The sequence below is a fragment of the Pygocentrus nattereri genome, chromosome 19, assembly GCF_015220715.1.
Source record: "Pygocentrus nattereri isolate fPygNat1 chromosome 19, fPygNat1.pri, whole genome shotgun sequence".
Taxonomy (NCBI): domain Eukaryota; kingdom Metazoa; phylum Chordata; class Actinopteri; order Characiformes; family Serrasalmidae; genus Pygocentrus; species Pygocentrus nattereri.
In genome coordinates this window covers 35,658,237-35,674,198 of record NC_051229.1, presented here as the reverse complement: position 1 = coordinate 35,674,198, position 15,962 = coordinate 35,658,237, and the positions used below count along the sequence as shown (strand labels likewise).

Sequence of the window (15,962 nt, the reverse complement as noted above, 5' to 3'; positions counted from 1 at the left end):
ATACAAGCACATCTGTGGTCCATAAATACATGTATGTGCATAAATATGAGAGTATGAGCTTTATGTGTATCAAAAGCTCTGGAACTAAATATGTAACATTTTAAAGCGTAATTTTAGTTCTTTAATAACAAATCACTGTAAATTTAGATTGTTTCGCTTTTCTTGACTTACCTACTAAAATTATTATACAGTACTACCAGTGCTGCTCTACAGAGCCCATTCACTCAATACAGAATTATAAACAAATATTAACATCTGATTTATCATCATTTATCACTCTTTCAAAATAGAGCAAGATTAGTATAGATCAGTATTTCTTGGAGCATAATTTGGCTCTGAATGGGTTGAATATTTTGGCGCTGTGAAACTTCGATGGCTGAACACAACAAGCACTAGATTGTAGTTTGTGAATATTAGTAGGTAATTCAATAAGAATACAGACTGCTAAACTCTAACAAGCAAAGAAAATGTGGAATGTCTGTTACAGGCTTTAATTGTCCATGTTTAAGGCAGAGCGTGCTGAAAAACTTGAATGGACAGAATTGTTAGCTTATTGCTAGCATTATATGTTGGAATTCCCATTTATGGAAATTAGCATTCGGACATGCAAAGCTGGCAAATCCATGATTTTATGACTAGTCTTAAAAAAGATGGTTCATCAAGACCTCTTTAGTAAAGACAGCGGTTCAATGTAGAACCATGAACACTCCAAATACACTGTATACCACCAAAATGGGCTATGATACGGTCAAGCTTGGAACAATAGAAGAACCTTTTTGGAGCTATATAGAACTATTTTCAAAATGGTTCTATACAGAACCATAAACAACACATTCTTCATCAATCTGAAGAACCAGTTCACCATGCAAAGAGCCCTTTATGCAAGCAAAACGTTTTTTCAGTGTTAATGTTCTGCCTTTTCTGAAGAAACCTTAAGGACCATCTTGTTTTAAGTACGTATGTTTATTAAGTGCCAAGTTTTGCGCACAGTTGTCTTTGTAGCATCCCAGAACAAAATAAACATCACCCTGTCCTCTATTTTTATCGTCCCCAGGATGACATTGTTCAAAAATTTGAACGGTGTAGTAAAACAAAAACAGTAATTCTTGACCTTTAAGGCTTAATAGAGCCTTAATTATGAATACAAGTACTGTCCAAACGCTCAGTTAAGGGAATCTGTACAGATCTCAGATCAGTCAGGCCTGCTGGAGTTGCGAGTTGAGCAGGTAGTCTTTTCCCTCTTACCAGGACTTGTGGGACAAGAATGGTGCTTGATGGCCATTTTCTGGATGGTTGACCTCAACAGGCAAAGCAAATGAGATCTGATTATTCAGCATAGCCGGTGATAGACACGGATCACTGGACCCCCGACCCCCGATCCTGACAGCTTTAGGAGAGAGGGAGTGAAAGAGAGCGATTTTGGCTAAAAACCGCTCAGTGCCATCTGTCTCATCTTGTTCCTGTCTCTTTTCATCTGGACTTGAGACATGCATACTGACACTCGGACCACTCACAAATAATTTCAGTGCATTATAATTGTAACTATACGTCTCGTGTGTGAATTAGACAATCTTGTGACGAGGTTTAATAGCTTATGCATTTGAAGCAGGGACTTTATTTCACCTTACATTGTCGTCTGTTTTTTCTCCTCCTTCTCTGAACTGGCCTCTCATGTTTTCTCAGTGAGTCATTGTGTTTATCCGTCCACCACCCCCCCCCCACATGCTCTAATTCCTTGCATCCTCTCACTTCATCCTGTCTTGCAGAGCAAGCAGAGTTCCTCGTACTCGGACCGAGACACCACAGAGGATGACTCTGAGTCTCTGGAGGACATGGACTTCCTCAGCAGGCAGAAGAAGCTCCAGGCAGAGGCTAAGATGGCACTGGCCATGGCCAAACCCATGGCCAAAATGCAAGTGGAAGTGGAGAAACAGAACCGCAAGAAGTCTCCTGTGGCAGACCTGGTGAGTGTTTTTTGTGCAAGCCTGTGTGCTTTCATGCATACTGCATAGGAAAAAACAGAGCTAACCTACAATATCAGAACCACCAAAACTCTCCAGACTTTGGGAAGTACTCACTTTTTCATTTTTAAAACTGAAAGAGTGAAACCATTTCTTGGTTGTACGGAGGTTAGGATTAGATTTTAGGCTCAGAAAGAAATCTTTAGGGTTAAAAAAAATTACACAGATACTTGCATCTCTACAATGCATATGGGACATATTACATTTCAGTAGTTACATATATATTGTCAGTGTTGGAACAAAACCTTTTATCTCCAATTTTTGATAGAATTTTAAAATATCAGCTGCCAGATGACGAATGTAATAGAAATGTTCTCTGTAATAAAAACCTGTTTCATTAACCTCCATTACAAGCTAAGAACATCTTTCCTTACTTACTTATCGTTGCTGTCAGGGTAAAACTCATATCTCATATATATTTTTAAAAAGGGCAGTTGCCCTTTACAGTGTGTCAAATTTTCTTAATTAGCGGACCAACAGAAGTAGTCCAAAGTAACTTGGAAAAATAGTATGGATATGGATACATAGGGAAACACTACTATTTCATGTAGGGGCTTACATATAAGTAATACATATGGGACATATTATTGCATTTAGATAGGCAGACAATTATCTATTTAGCCAATCATGTGGCAGCAGTGCATAAACCGCAGATACAGCCAGCAGCTTTAGTTAATGTTCACATAAACCATCAGAATGGTGAATAAATGTTTGAGTATTTCTGTAACTGCTGATCTCCTGAGATTTTTACACCCAGCAAACTGTAGAGTTACCCAGAATGGAGCAATAAAAAAAAACATCCAGTAAGCGGGATTTCTGTGGACAGATGCACCTTGTTGGGAAAGGTCAGCAGAGAATGGCCAGACTGGTTTGAGCTAAAGAAAAGGCTGCTGTGACTCAAATAACTACTCGGTATAATTGTCAGCATCTCAGTATGCACAACACTTAGACCATGTCAGGTTCCACTTCTGCCAGCCAAGAACAGAAAGCTGAGGCTGCAGTGGGCACAGGCTCACCAAACTGGACAGCTGAAGACAGGAAAAGGCAGTCTGAAGTCTGATGAATCTCAATTTGCAGTCATGTCATTCAGATACATGCATGTGTAGCGCCAGGAGGACTGTTTCCTCTTTTTCCTCTCGCCCCTTATTCTTCTTCTGTAACCTGGGCCTCCTGTCTCTGCCAAGCCTGCAGTTTCTGTTGGGTCTTTGGCTTTCTCTTTCATACCGTTTTCTCTGTTGTGTCAGAGATGAACACTCGTTTCCTATCCCACAAAGGCTGAGGGAAAAGACCTAAAACTGAGCTCATCTTTTCAGGATTTGTGACACAGTATGCCTCACACTTCTGCTTTCAGCTGTATTACGCTCCAGCTTATGTCAGTGAAAGCATGGATGTCAGCATTGGATACGTAAGGGCCTGGACATTTTTAATGGATGTCTTTGGGAGTTTCTGATGAAACTGGTCTTTAATGTACAGGTTGGTCAAGGGAAAAATACATATTTGTCATTCGTTACAGAGGAGTCAGATCCATGAGCTTTCTGTTGTTTGTTTCACTTTCAAAATCAGTTGATGACGATTCATTTTCACAAATCGTGTATTTGGGATAGCATTTAGTTTCAGCATTCATCTGATAAGTATACATGTATTGCCACTCTAACAACAACATATAAGAATGGTTACACTTCTAGAGTGTACTTACTCTAGAGTGTAATAGGTGTAAGACTTGTTTTTCTTTTAGTTAGTGTAAGTTCCTACCTAAAAAAGCAAAAGACATTTGGCTTTTTTATCATTTCCAAGGGCTTTGCAAGTACAGTAACTCGATCTATGTAAAAGAAATGCTATGTTTTTCATTTCTTAGAGACAGTCGTAATATAACCTTTTTTCCAAAAAAGGTAGAAAAATGTTAATCAGAACAGAATGCAATGATGTAAAAATCACTGAAACCCTATATTTAATATATAAATAGGGTATATAGTACAAAGACATATAATATAGGGTTATAGTACAAAGACAACATATCAAATGTTGAAACTGAGTAATTTTGTTGTGTTCTGAAAAATATGGCAATTTAGAATTTGATCTCAGCAACTTATTTTTAAAAATTTGTGACGAGGGCCTGTTTACCTCTGTGCTGTATCACCCATTTTTTTTGGCAACACCCTGTAAGCGTTGTGAACTTGTGAGATGCTGCTGTAGTTTTGAAAGTGAAATATTTTCCCTTTCCTGCTTGATACAGGATTTCAGCTGCTCAACAGTCTCCGTTATCGTATTTCTCATTTTATAATGCACCAAATGTTGTCAGTGGTGACCGGTCTGGACTGCAGGCCAGTTTAGCACCGACTCTTTCACTATACAGCCATGCTGTTGTAATACATGCAGAATGTGGTTTGGTCTTGCTGAAATAAGCAAGGCCTTCCTTGAAATAGACATCATCTGGATGACAGCATATGTTGCTCCAAAACCTGTGTATATCATTCAGCATCAAAGGTGCCATCACAGATGTGCAGTTCAGCCTTGCCATGTGCACTAATGTTCCCCTATACCATCATGAATAATGGCTTTTAAAATGTGCACTGATAACAAGCCAGATGGCCCCTTTTCTCTTTGGCCTGGAGAATTCAGGATTTTGATTCATCAGACCACAGGACACTTTTCTGTTTCACCTCAGTCCATGTTAAATGAGCTCAGACCCAGAGAAGGTGGCAGCGTTACTGGATCCTGTTTATATGTGGTTTCTTCTTTCCATGCCCACGCAGTGATTTCCACTACAGAATCACGTCTGTTATTAATGCAGTGCTGCCTTGTCCCTTGCATAAAGATTTTTCCAGATTCTGTGAGTGGTGAACCCCTCTTCATCTTAACTTCTGAAGACTCTGCCTCTTTGGGATGCTCTTTTATACCCAGTCACATTACTTACCTGTTAGTTTAGCTAATTTTTTAAAAATGTGTTGCTGGCTTCAATTTCAAAATGGAATAAAAGCAATGAAATCTCTTGGTTTTAACATTTGATAAGTTGTCTTTGTTCTGTTTTCAATTAAATATAGAGTTTAAATTATTGGCACCTTATAGCATTCTGTTTTTTCATTTTGCAGAGTATCACAACTTTTTGGGAAACAGTGTTGTACGTCATATACTGGAAGCCTGGTGACTTTTTCAGCAGGTTACTTCTGTACACCACATCTGCATCTGCTCCCCAGAACACATTCTCCCCAAACCCATTTTTATAACCCAGCATGCCCTGCCACCCGCCACCTGGGCGTTATGCTTTACTTATTCATCACTAAGAAAAGCAAGACCAGAAGGAATGCATTATTTATGACCCACAATGCACTGGATGACGTGTTTGGGGACCAACTCGTGTCCACTTGTCGGAAGCAATAAGGCTGAAATGTGAAACTCTGCCACAGACAGACTCACTACAGCGTTGTGTGTGGCATTGCACTTTAGAGCCAACTCATATGCAGCATTCAGAATGAAAGACTTGTTCACCTTAAATGACCTTTAGTTTTGCTGAACCAGTTCACACCTATTAGGGCCTTTCCACCTTTACATGATCAGTTTTGTCAGTGTACCAAGCATTATTGATTCTCAGATTCAGCACATCCTGATAATGAGATATGTAGCTTAGCACACATTTCTGTACATCAGTGCCTGACCGATACGAAAAATCAGAGTTTAGAGGACTAAATCATTTATATCAGCCAATAATTTTATATGTATATTTGTCTTTTTTTGTCCATGCAAATCAAATAAAAAAGTTATGCTATAATTGTTTTTATAGCAAATGTTGGCATAGTAACAACACAATATGGATAAATATAATAGGAGAGTTTTAGCCGGGACAATTGTATATTTAAGGAGGAAAAAGCCAGGAGGACACTCTGTACTCTATAGATTTTTATCGTTTATTATTGGACATTCCATTGGATACTACTGGATTACACTGAATAATACTGAGTTTTTCCGTCACTGCTCCATTGAAAACGATGGAATCGATGGATGTAAATATAGCACTATTGCTGTATGTGTCTCGCATTAGACTGCCCAGCACGGCACATTCATTTAAGGTTTTGCTTTATCATTATCACATCTGAGCTGAATCCTGGCAATGTCACCACCAAAACGGCCTAATTATTGGTGCATCAGTGCCACAAACACTAATAAAGCCACAGGTCACCAATATCAGCCGATATAATCTGACAGCTGATACATCAGTTGGGTCTCATTATAATATATTAGTTCACAATCTTCCAAACTGTCAGTCTGTACATCAAAGGTGATGGATAAAAACTACAAAAACAAGCAAGCAGTGTTCCCAGCATGCTTATCTGTATTTAAGAACACCGGCCAACTGAATGTGGCATATAATTAGTCCTGGTTAACGCCTTAAAATCTCAGGCTTATTATATACTAAGGCTTATTATTCAGTAACTACAGGGACTTCAGTGCAAACTAGCTGAGCTATTCTTTAGTTATAGAAGTGTATAATAAAACTTTGGGCCCACTGGCCCTGGCCATTTAAGGGGCTAACTGGGTTTAGTACAGTGGAGTGCAGTTTGTGGAAAATAAAATTCACTGTAGTTTTTATATTTTTAAATATGTAGCACTTCACCCAATTCCATCTTATCAAGCCTCAGAGAACCTAAATATTGTGATAAATGTCTGGATATTACATTTTTCCCAGTGTCTCTCATGTCTTGTAAAATCTGCACCGAACATGCATCTCTTTGAATCTGTTAATGAAGACTGTGAACTGCCTAGAATTGTATAGAAACGCTTGATTTGGCGTACCACATCTTCTAAGCTCGCCAAACTGAGAAGTTGTCTCTGTTACATTTCCAAGTGACTTTGCTGAGAAATGCATCTATGAACTGTGCAAAAGTTCCCGGCTCGCCGGAGAATTCTTCACACACAAATGCCTGCACTTAAACTAGGTCGAACTCAGCGGTTTATAAAGTTCATCAGGGACTTTTGCCTATTCTGTGTCTTAGTCATCTTATTAGTAAGTGGATCTTTTCCTTCACTGATTGGTTCGACCCCATTCACATTAAAACGTGATGTAATCCTCAGGCATTCATGATGCATGCCAGAGTGGCAGAACCGCTACCCAGTAACAGGAAAGTCCACTGTAGGGTCACCATGCTTCGAGGTATCGGTGAAGCCACTGCTACTTCTCATTGTCAGGCTTTCCGCTTTCATTTTCGTCACAACAACCATGACCCGCCGACGAGGAAGCAACCAGTGGCTCTGACAAAGCCGCCCATGTGACTGCTAACGTGAAACCTTGAGGCCTTACACACATACGCTCTGCAACTACTGGCTTAAAACTGAAAACGGGGTGAGAGACATTGCATCAGGAGAGAAAGAGACAGAGAGACAGAGAGAGAGAGAGAGAGAGAGAGAGAGAGAGAGAGACAGAGAGACAGAGAGACAGAGAGAGAGAGACAGAGACAGAGAGACAGAGACAGAGAGAGAGAGAGAGAGAGAGAGAGAGAGAGAGAACAAGCCTGTTTAGAGAGGAAGGCGGCTATTCGCAGCAGTGTGGGAGGAGAGAGTGTTCGGTAAAATGAGGGGGGATTTCTCCTACCCCCCCCGACAACATTAGAAATCCCAGCATGTATGAGTAACCACTCGTTAGCGCTGTCACTACAGGGGACAGAATGAAACCAAGAGAGGAAGCTGCAGCAGGAGGTGCTAAAGTCACCTTGCCCCTAGTTCACGGAGCTCCAGTCATCATTACAGGCCTGTGTGGATAAGTGGGTGGGCAGTATGATGATATTTATCTTCATTGCGATCAATTACATCACATTATGAGGCATGATATGCCTTTTTTCCTGCTGCGGACGCTGTCAGTGCGCTGGCCAACTGCACTTTTATTTAAAAGAGAGCATAATAAGACCTACAATACAAAACCTTTGCTTTTTTGTTGGAACTAAACACTTACGAAAAGATAGTGGGTTCTGTTTGGAGCCATAAGTTCTATGTCTTTGCATGGTGAAAGGGTTCTTCAGACTGATGGAGAATGTGTTCTATATAGTACTTTGGGGAAAACGGTTCTGTATATCTCTAAAGGTTTTTCTGTTGTCACAAGCTCGACGTTGTAACAATAGCAGAACTCTTTGGTGCTGTATAGAACCCTTCTATGTTAAATCAAGTGTCACTAGCGCACGAGAGGTCAACAACTTTCTTCAAAATAAGAAATTCCTGTTACTTTTTAGTCTGTTTATATTTATTTGATTGATATATTGAGTTTCACAGGCACTTGTTGTCAAGATAAATAGTTTTAAACAGTGTGTTAGGTTTTTTTGTTGTTTTTTTAGTTTTTGACTATGTGAAAAAGCATGTTGCCCTTTCCATTATGTGTACATTTTACAATGAATAGACCAAAAAATGACCCAAAACAACTTGGTGAAAGTCTGGTTCCATTGATTTACACTAAAAGTAAAGTTTTTTTTTTTGCTTCTCCTGTAAAGTTACCATTTTGGAGATATGAGGTTTTGTTCCTACAGCAGTGATATAGAAATACAAGAAAAACAACTTCTAAGACTAAACTTTACATTTCAATTAATTTAAAAACTGAAAGGAATGGAAGCTGTAATAAAGGTAGACATACTAAAAACTGAAAAATAAGAGTATATTTACTTATTGAGGCATGTGTGTAATTTCCTGTTAAATGTGTTTCTGCTTTTTACTGATGGTGAAGAACGATTAAACTTTTGAGTGAAAGTTAAATAAACATGGGAGATATTGCAAATGGCTTTGATTGTATATTTGAATGATAATGGTTCATTTTAAACAAACAGACATTGATCACATTTACAAACAGTGCTGAAATAGTTTCATCTTGTTATTATCCCAGGTTTACTACATACTATGGCTTATTATTCAGTAACTACAGTAACTTCAGTGCAAACTTGCTGAGCTATTCTTAAGTTATAGATGTGTGTATTAAACCTTAGGCCCTCTGGTGAGCCCTGACCATTTAATGGGGTTCAGTATTCAGTATATTTCAGTATACTCTGAAATGTTGACTGTAATGCTAACTCTGTTAATGTGACAAGATTTTATTAAAATAATTGTGGATTATTTCTAAAAAAAAGTGTTTTGATGTAACTGTGACAATGTGTAAGCTTGCATCACAAGTCCTTTCCATGGTCAGAATAAGCCCCTGGTCAAATGACATGTTTCTGTTGACTGTCTGAGTGAAAATAAACTCATAAAAAAATAAAACACAAAAATAAACACATCCTCTACAGAGAGCACACCTCTGCACATTTGATTTAGTTTAAAAACAGAACATTAAGTGAGGCCTGGTTCATCTGCTCGCAGTTTCATTTTGTTATTTTCTGCTAGGAAGGCAGGGGAACATTATACATGGCTGGATAAAGGTCATCTCCCTGAAACCAAAAGTCCATTGGACGCAGTGACCAGTGCTGTTACAGTACCTCAGAATTTAGTACTGGACAATGGGAAAATCTCAGGTTCTAATAACATGAATAATATCTGGCACTGACTCAGTCACCAGCTAATAACGAGAGATGTTTTTACATTGGTCAAGAGTGGTACAGTGGAGAAACAAATTACGTCTGTCATGGTAAGAGATGAGCCTGATATGTGAGATAAGATACTTCATGTTAAAAGAAACCCAGCCCAGTTACTGTAAAAGGCTTTTTCCAGTTTTGTTCCAGATAAAATGATGCATATCTGCCATGACATCAGTATCATTCCTGGTATTTTTACATTTTGTCACCTCTATGTGAAAAGAATCTCTTAATTTATTCTGTGACTTTCATGAAACACCCCAGAAGCTGCAAAGTGTGAGTCCCCCTGGTCAAATGATTTTTGGTTTGTGTTGATTTTCTAAGTGAAAATAAGTTAAAACATCCTCTACACATAGAATACTTACTGTTTATTAAAAACAAAACATAAAATGAGGCCTGTATAGAAGTTATACAATATGCTAAATTCAGCAAATAAACACTAATCATGTAGTATTGTAGTATTACAGAAATGTGTTCTCTGTAGAGGATGGATTCATTTTAACTACGTTAACTCATCAACAAATATGTCATTCATCCATTTACTGTCTGTAGACTGTTTTCGTGTGTGTCTCCTAACTGGTTGGTTTTGTTTTTATAGCTTCCCCACATGCCTCACATCAGTGAGTGTCTGATGAAGAGGAGCCTAAAGCCCACTGATCTGCGAGACATGACCCTCGGTCAGCTACAGGTCATTGTCAACGACCTCCACTCACAGATCGAGAGTAAGTGCATCCACAATGTAGGACAGTCTGTTTAAATGTAAGCAAAGAAAGAAAACCAGAGGCTCCTTGGAATCGTTGAAGGGCCTGTGTAAGGATGGATGATGCTGATAAAACTCAATATAAAACCAGAAGTGAGTAACAAAATTTCTATTCAGTGTGATATTTTTGGAACAAAGGTGCGTCCAATACACGTCAGTCCCTCCGGTGCACCACTCATCTCCATTCAGCAAAACTAGACCACAGAAGACAATAGTAGGTGAGCTGTGGCTTGATATTTAAACCCAGAAAGGTGGTCAGTCTAGTCATAAAAAAGCGGTCAAATGCTAATCTCCTATTACCTCAGCTAACATTACTCACTCAGTCACATCATAACCTCACCTAGTAGGTTTTACCTGAAGGACAGTTTATGAAGAGTTAGCAGATATGATTAATTCACTAAATTAATTTATATATATATGGGAGCATATTCCAGACATTATTCCTAATCAGATGCCAATTTGAAAATGCTAATTCAGTTGTGTAATTGCATTTGCACTTATGTGTATAATGATAAGTTAGTGTGCAAAAGCAAAGTGTGGTGACACTTTCTATGAACACCATGTCTGTGAACATCTATAGACACATTAATAACAATAATGCATTCAAAAGGAATTATAGACATGGCTACAAGTATTTATAAACGTGAATTACGCATTATAGCCATGCTTATTATACATTATGAACTGTTAACATAATGCATTATAAGTAGAGTTAATCACTTTATATTGTCAGTTCCAAAGAAGTCAGTCCCAGTTTGCAGAGTGTAAAGTAAATAAGTATTTTATTTCTCATCATGGGTGTTGTTAGGGCTGGACTTTTGGGGCTTAAGTCTTGAATATTCAGATGCCCCAAACAAGCCCAGAGATAATATTACAATGCACTTTCCTTAACAACCACTCTCACTTTAAAAACTACATCACAATAAACCAAGTATCCATCAGGCCTCTCCCCTGAAACCCCCTCTGACATGACGCTGAGCATGAAGTTACTGTGGAGTGAATCTAGGGAGAGTTAGAAACTTAGTAGAGTGCTGCCTTTGTAATTTGCTCCTTCACTGGTTCTTACATTAACCACTAGAAACCTTCAGTTTGTAACATCACTACGCTACAGTAATGCTCATTTCTGCTAGCATTCCATTGGATATGCAGTGTTACGTGGGTGCCAAGCTAACGGTGGTGTACATTGACATTGAGTTGGGTAAAATACTACTGATGGCACCACTAGTTTACTTTCTGAGATTTGAAACTTGTACTTAACTTTGTATGTTGCAGAGTTTCAGTGAATCCTTCAGTAAATACTGTTAATACTGGGAGACCCTTTAGTGCAGTATGTTTCACTTTACTTACAGCTAACAAATATAAGTTACAAGCTCTTAAAGCATGTTATGAACACTACTTATAATTCACTATGTTAACAATTCACAATGCATAAGAATGGCTATAAAGTGTAATGCATGTTTATATACATGTATAGCCATGTTTATGACGTCGTATGAATACATTATAACATGTTTCAGATGTGTTCATAGGTTCTTATAGACATGGTATTCAGAGAAAGTGTTTCTCAAAGTGCTTTTGGGTTTCATTTTCATTGACTTGAATATGACATGGCCTGACTGACATTTCAAAAAAGGAATAATAATCGCTGATTTGCAGTTACATTTTCACTATCAGTGTGGCTTCCTATCAAACAAACACTGTAGACAGGACTCGGAAGGGACTTTTTAGTGCAGGCCATGTTTCAAGAGGAAGTGCCGAGTCTAAATTTTGTTCTTAGCAGAGGTAGATGTTTAATACAATAAAGAGCTAGCATTAGCAACCGCTGAGTGAAATGTCAACATAGCTAACCATTCCATCTAATGTGATTTTAATGTGGGGGTGACTGTTGACCAACAAGGAAAGCTTCACAAGCATCAACATGGGTTAGAAAACACTGTAGCCAGTAGCCCTGGCATCCAGGTCTGAGCCTCTGCCTGAAAATACCCTACCTACAGCTTTATTTAGAGAACTACCTATGTAGTGATACCTATAAAGGGAACTATCTAAATGAGGCTACCACTTATTGAGGTCAGCTAAATGAGGTCAGCCACTTATTCAATCTTGTTCAGAATTTCCTGTTCCATCTTAAATAGTGCAGCAATTTAATGGTGCAGCAGCACATAAGGCACGAGAATGTAACTGCGGAACCATTTAGGGGCACTCACCAGTCACCAACACCGGTCACCATGTCACTAACATTGGAACTTGTGCAGCCACAGGCCCTCCTACTTAACCAAGAATCAATCCCAAACTGATCACCAGCTCGTTAACAACTGCTGACTCTGTGTATGGGTGTGTTAAAGCAGCAAAAGTACTGAAATGTGAAGTTCCATGTTAAACCAGGACCACCGTTCCTATGACAGTCTGGCAAGCCTCTGCCCAAGGCCTGTCACTAACATTGGTGCTTGAGAAGCTCTCCAAGTTAGTCAACAATCACTTTCACACAAAAATCACTTTGGACAGAATTATGCTTTGGTTAGTGATGTTGACATTTTCTCCTACAAACATTAGTGAAAGAATGGGTCGCTCTCAGGAGCTCAGTGAATTCCAGCATGGAATACTGTGATCAGACGCCACCTGTGCAACAAGTCCAGTCGTGAAATTTCCTCACTACTAAATATTCCACAGTCAACTGTCAGTGGTATTATAACAAAGTGGAAGCGATTAGGAACGACAGCAACTTGAAGTGGTCGGCCACGTAAAATGACAGAGCGGGGTCAGCGGATGCTGAGGGGCATAGTGCGCAGAGGTCACCAACTTTCTGCAGAGTCGATCACTACAGACCTCCAAACTTCATGTGGCCTTCAGATCAGCTCAAGAACAGTGTAGAGAGCTTCATGGAATGGGTATCCATGGCTGAGCAACTGCATCCAAGCCTGCATACATCACCAAGCGCAATGCAGAACATGGATTGCAGAGGTGTAAAGTGTCGCCACTGGACTCGAGCAGTGGAGATGTGTTCTCTGGAGTGACGAATCACGCTTCTCCGTCTGGCAATCAGATGAACGAGTCTGGATTTGGCTGGAGATTTTGGACAATTTCATGCTCCCAACTTTGTGGGAACAGTTTGGGGACGGCCCCTTCCTGTTCCAAACATGACCGCACACCAGTGCACAAAGCAGGTCCATAAAGACATGGATGACCGAGTTTGGTGTGGAAGAACTTGACTGGCCTGCACAGAGTCCTGACCTCAACCTGATAGAACACCTTTGGGATGAATTAGAGCGGAGACTGTGAGCCAGGCCTTCTCGTCAAACATCAGTGTCTGACCTCACAAATCATATTAAACCCTATGGATTAAGAATAGGATCTTACTCAATTTCATACGGGTGTGAAGGCAGACGAGTGAATACTACCTTTTGGTGAATAGTTAGCAGTATTCAAATACATATATAGGATATAAAGAATGCAATATTACTTTACATATATAATACATAGTCACTGCTATAACAAAACCTTGTACCACCAAAAAGAAATATATCTAAATATACAGACATTTATTTCTGACTTTGTGGTGGTGATGTTTGTACTGTGATTGTGCACAGGTCTGAATGAGGAGCTTGTGCAGCTGCTGCTGATCAGAGATGAGCTTCACATGGAGCAGGACGCCATGCTTGTGGACATTGAGGATCTGACCAGGTAATCAGACGCTCAGAATCTCAGGATTCCCTGCTTCCTCCATGTAGCCTATATGATAGCTTCTCACTGACTGCAGCAACCTGTAGGTTGCTGGTTAAGTTAGATCACTGCTGAGCAGTCCACAGCATTATGTGGTTTGACGCAGAGCAGCATAGTAAAGAGTCAGAAGGTAGAGGGTGGGGGAAGTGCTGAACAAATGCCTATGACATCATCTGTCACTACTGAAACATCTGACAGCTGGGGCACTCCCAAAACATACGTAGGATTGTCTGTTCCAGTATTGCACATTCACTGTCCACTTTTTTGGAAACACCTACATTGCGACTCCTCTCACTGTCTGCTACCTTATATGTCCATTATTTAGGTGTACATTACAGACTGTAGACAATCATATCTGTTTATCAGCCCCCTCCACCCTATTCAGTATTGGTCTGTTTATGACCACAGGACTTCTGTTATCCAGATATTTTTTTGGTCTCAGAACAGCACTGCATTGACATGGTCATGGCATTGAGAAGCTACTGCATACTTGCACGTTTGGTTTTCACTATTTTACTTCAGTTTCTTCTACTATTTCAACGATTTACATGCAGCAAGAAATATGCAGTCCGATTTGAATTCACTGTTTTGGTGATTATGAGCGGCTCGTTTTCAAATATCCACCTATTTAGCCTACAGCAGTTTAGCCCCACCCGCTCACATTGAAGTTCTAAGAAGCATTTCAGCTCTGACTGTTTTTTGAATGAGTCACAATACTGGACAGCCTATCAAAACATTTATACATTTAGTCTTAAACACACAGTAACAAAAACTGCCTAAGTTGAGAGGCTGTAAAAATTATCACTGTTTTTGGTGCATAATAAACAATAAGTCGATCTTAAAGGTGCAGTGTGCGAGATTTATTGGCATCTAGAGGTGAGGTTGCAGATTGCAACCAACTGAAATCCACCCCCTTCCTCACCCCTCCCTTTCCAAACGTGTAGCAGAACCTAGGGTGGCTATCAGGTTTCCTGTCATCGCCTGTCTCCATTTTTCTGCTTCATGTTTTCCTCTTCTTTGACAATGAGGATTCACCCTCCCTTGCTTTTTCTTGTGCTAAATGATACGTTTGACACTTGTCGAAATTTGGGTCCTCAAAAATGATTAGCCAGTGCTAAAACAATCACTGATTCTTCTTTCTATTTACCAACCAGTGCTAAACATGAAAGGTGCTCTCCAGAGCCAGCTTTTGGTTTGTCCGTTCTAAGCTACTGTAGAAACATTGCAGCACAACATGGCAGCTTCTATTGGAACAGGAGCTGCTTCCTCTATAGATATGATGGGATCATCCTAAGCTAACAAAAACACGATTTGTATATACAGGTGATTATACACTAATGTAACGCTAATACGGTGTAGTGGGTAACACCTCTGCCTTCTACACTGTAGACTGGGGTTCAATCCCCCGCCTAGGTAAGCACCCTACCCTATACCAATAAAAGTCCTAGGGCAAGACTCCTAACACTGCCTTCGCCTACCTGTGTAAAATGATCAAATTGTAAGTTGCTCTGGATAACAGCGTCAGCCAAATGTCAAAAAAATGTAAACGTAATAGATATTTCTAAATCGTACACACTCCACCTTTAAAGGGAAAATAAGCTACAAAAAATGTGAATATGGGCCCTTTAATCATCCAAAATGGTTTATTTGGAATGTATTGCATAAATACATCAGTGTGTTCATTGAAACTTGAAAACGAAGTTTTATTCAGCACTTTAATCCTATTCAAGTCAGTTTTAAACAGAATTTTGAACTTGGGTCAAAATTTGATCATGTAGTACTGGTACTCAAATTTGGAGCAAAATTTTGGGCCTTATTTAAGCTGTAGGTGGAACTACAAGGGAGGTGTTTCTGATACAGTGGCCTGTAGCAATATCTACAGCAAGATCTGCGCACAGTATTTTAAGGGGTTTTCATGGTTGCTAC

The 15,962-nt window shown here is 39.5% G+C and overlaps 1 protein-coding gene across 5 annotated transcripts in view; it reads left to right on the top strand.

Annotated features, from left to right (window-relative positions):
• Positions 1 to 15,962, top strand: part of schip1 (schwannomin interacting protein 1) — a 534,426-nt gene that overhangs the window by 517,932 nt on the left and 532 nt on the right. For all 5 annotated transcript variants that reach the window (XM_037530836.1, XM_017691844.2, XM_017691843.2 and 2 more), the window contains 3 exons: positions 1,767 to 1,964; positions 10,158 to 10,281; positions 13,904 to 13,997. In XM_037530836.1, the coding sequence (XP_037386733.1) occupies positions 1,767 to 1,964; positions 10,158 to 10,281; positions 13,904 to 13,997 (416 nt within the window). The remainder of the gene's footprint in view (positions 1 to 1,766; positions 1,965 to 10,157; positions 10,282 to 13,903; positions 13,998 to 15,962) is intronic.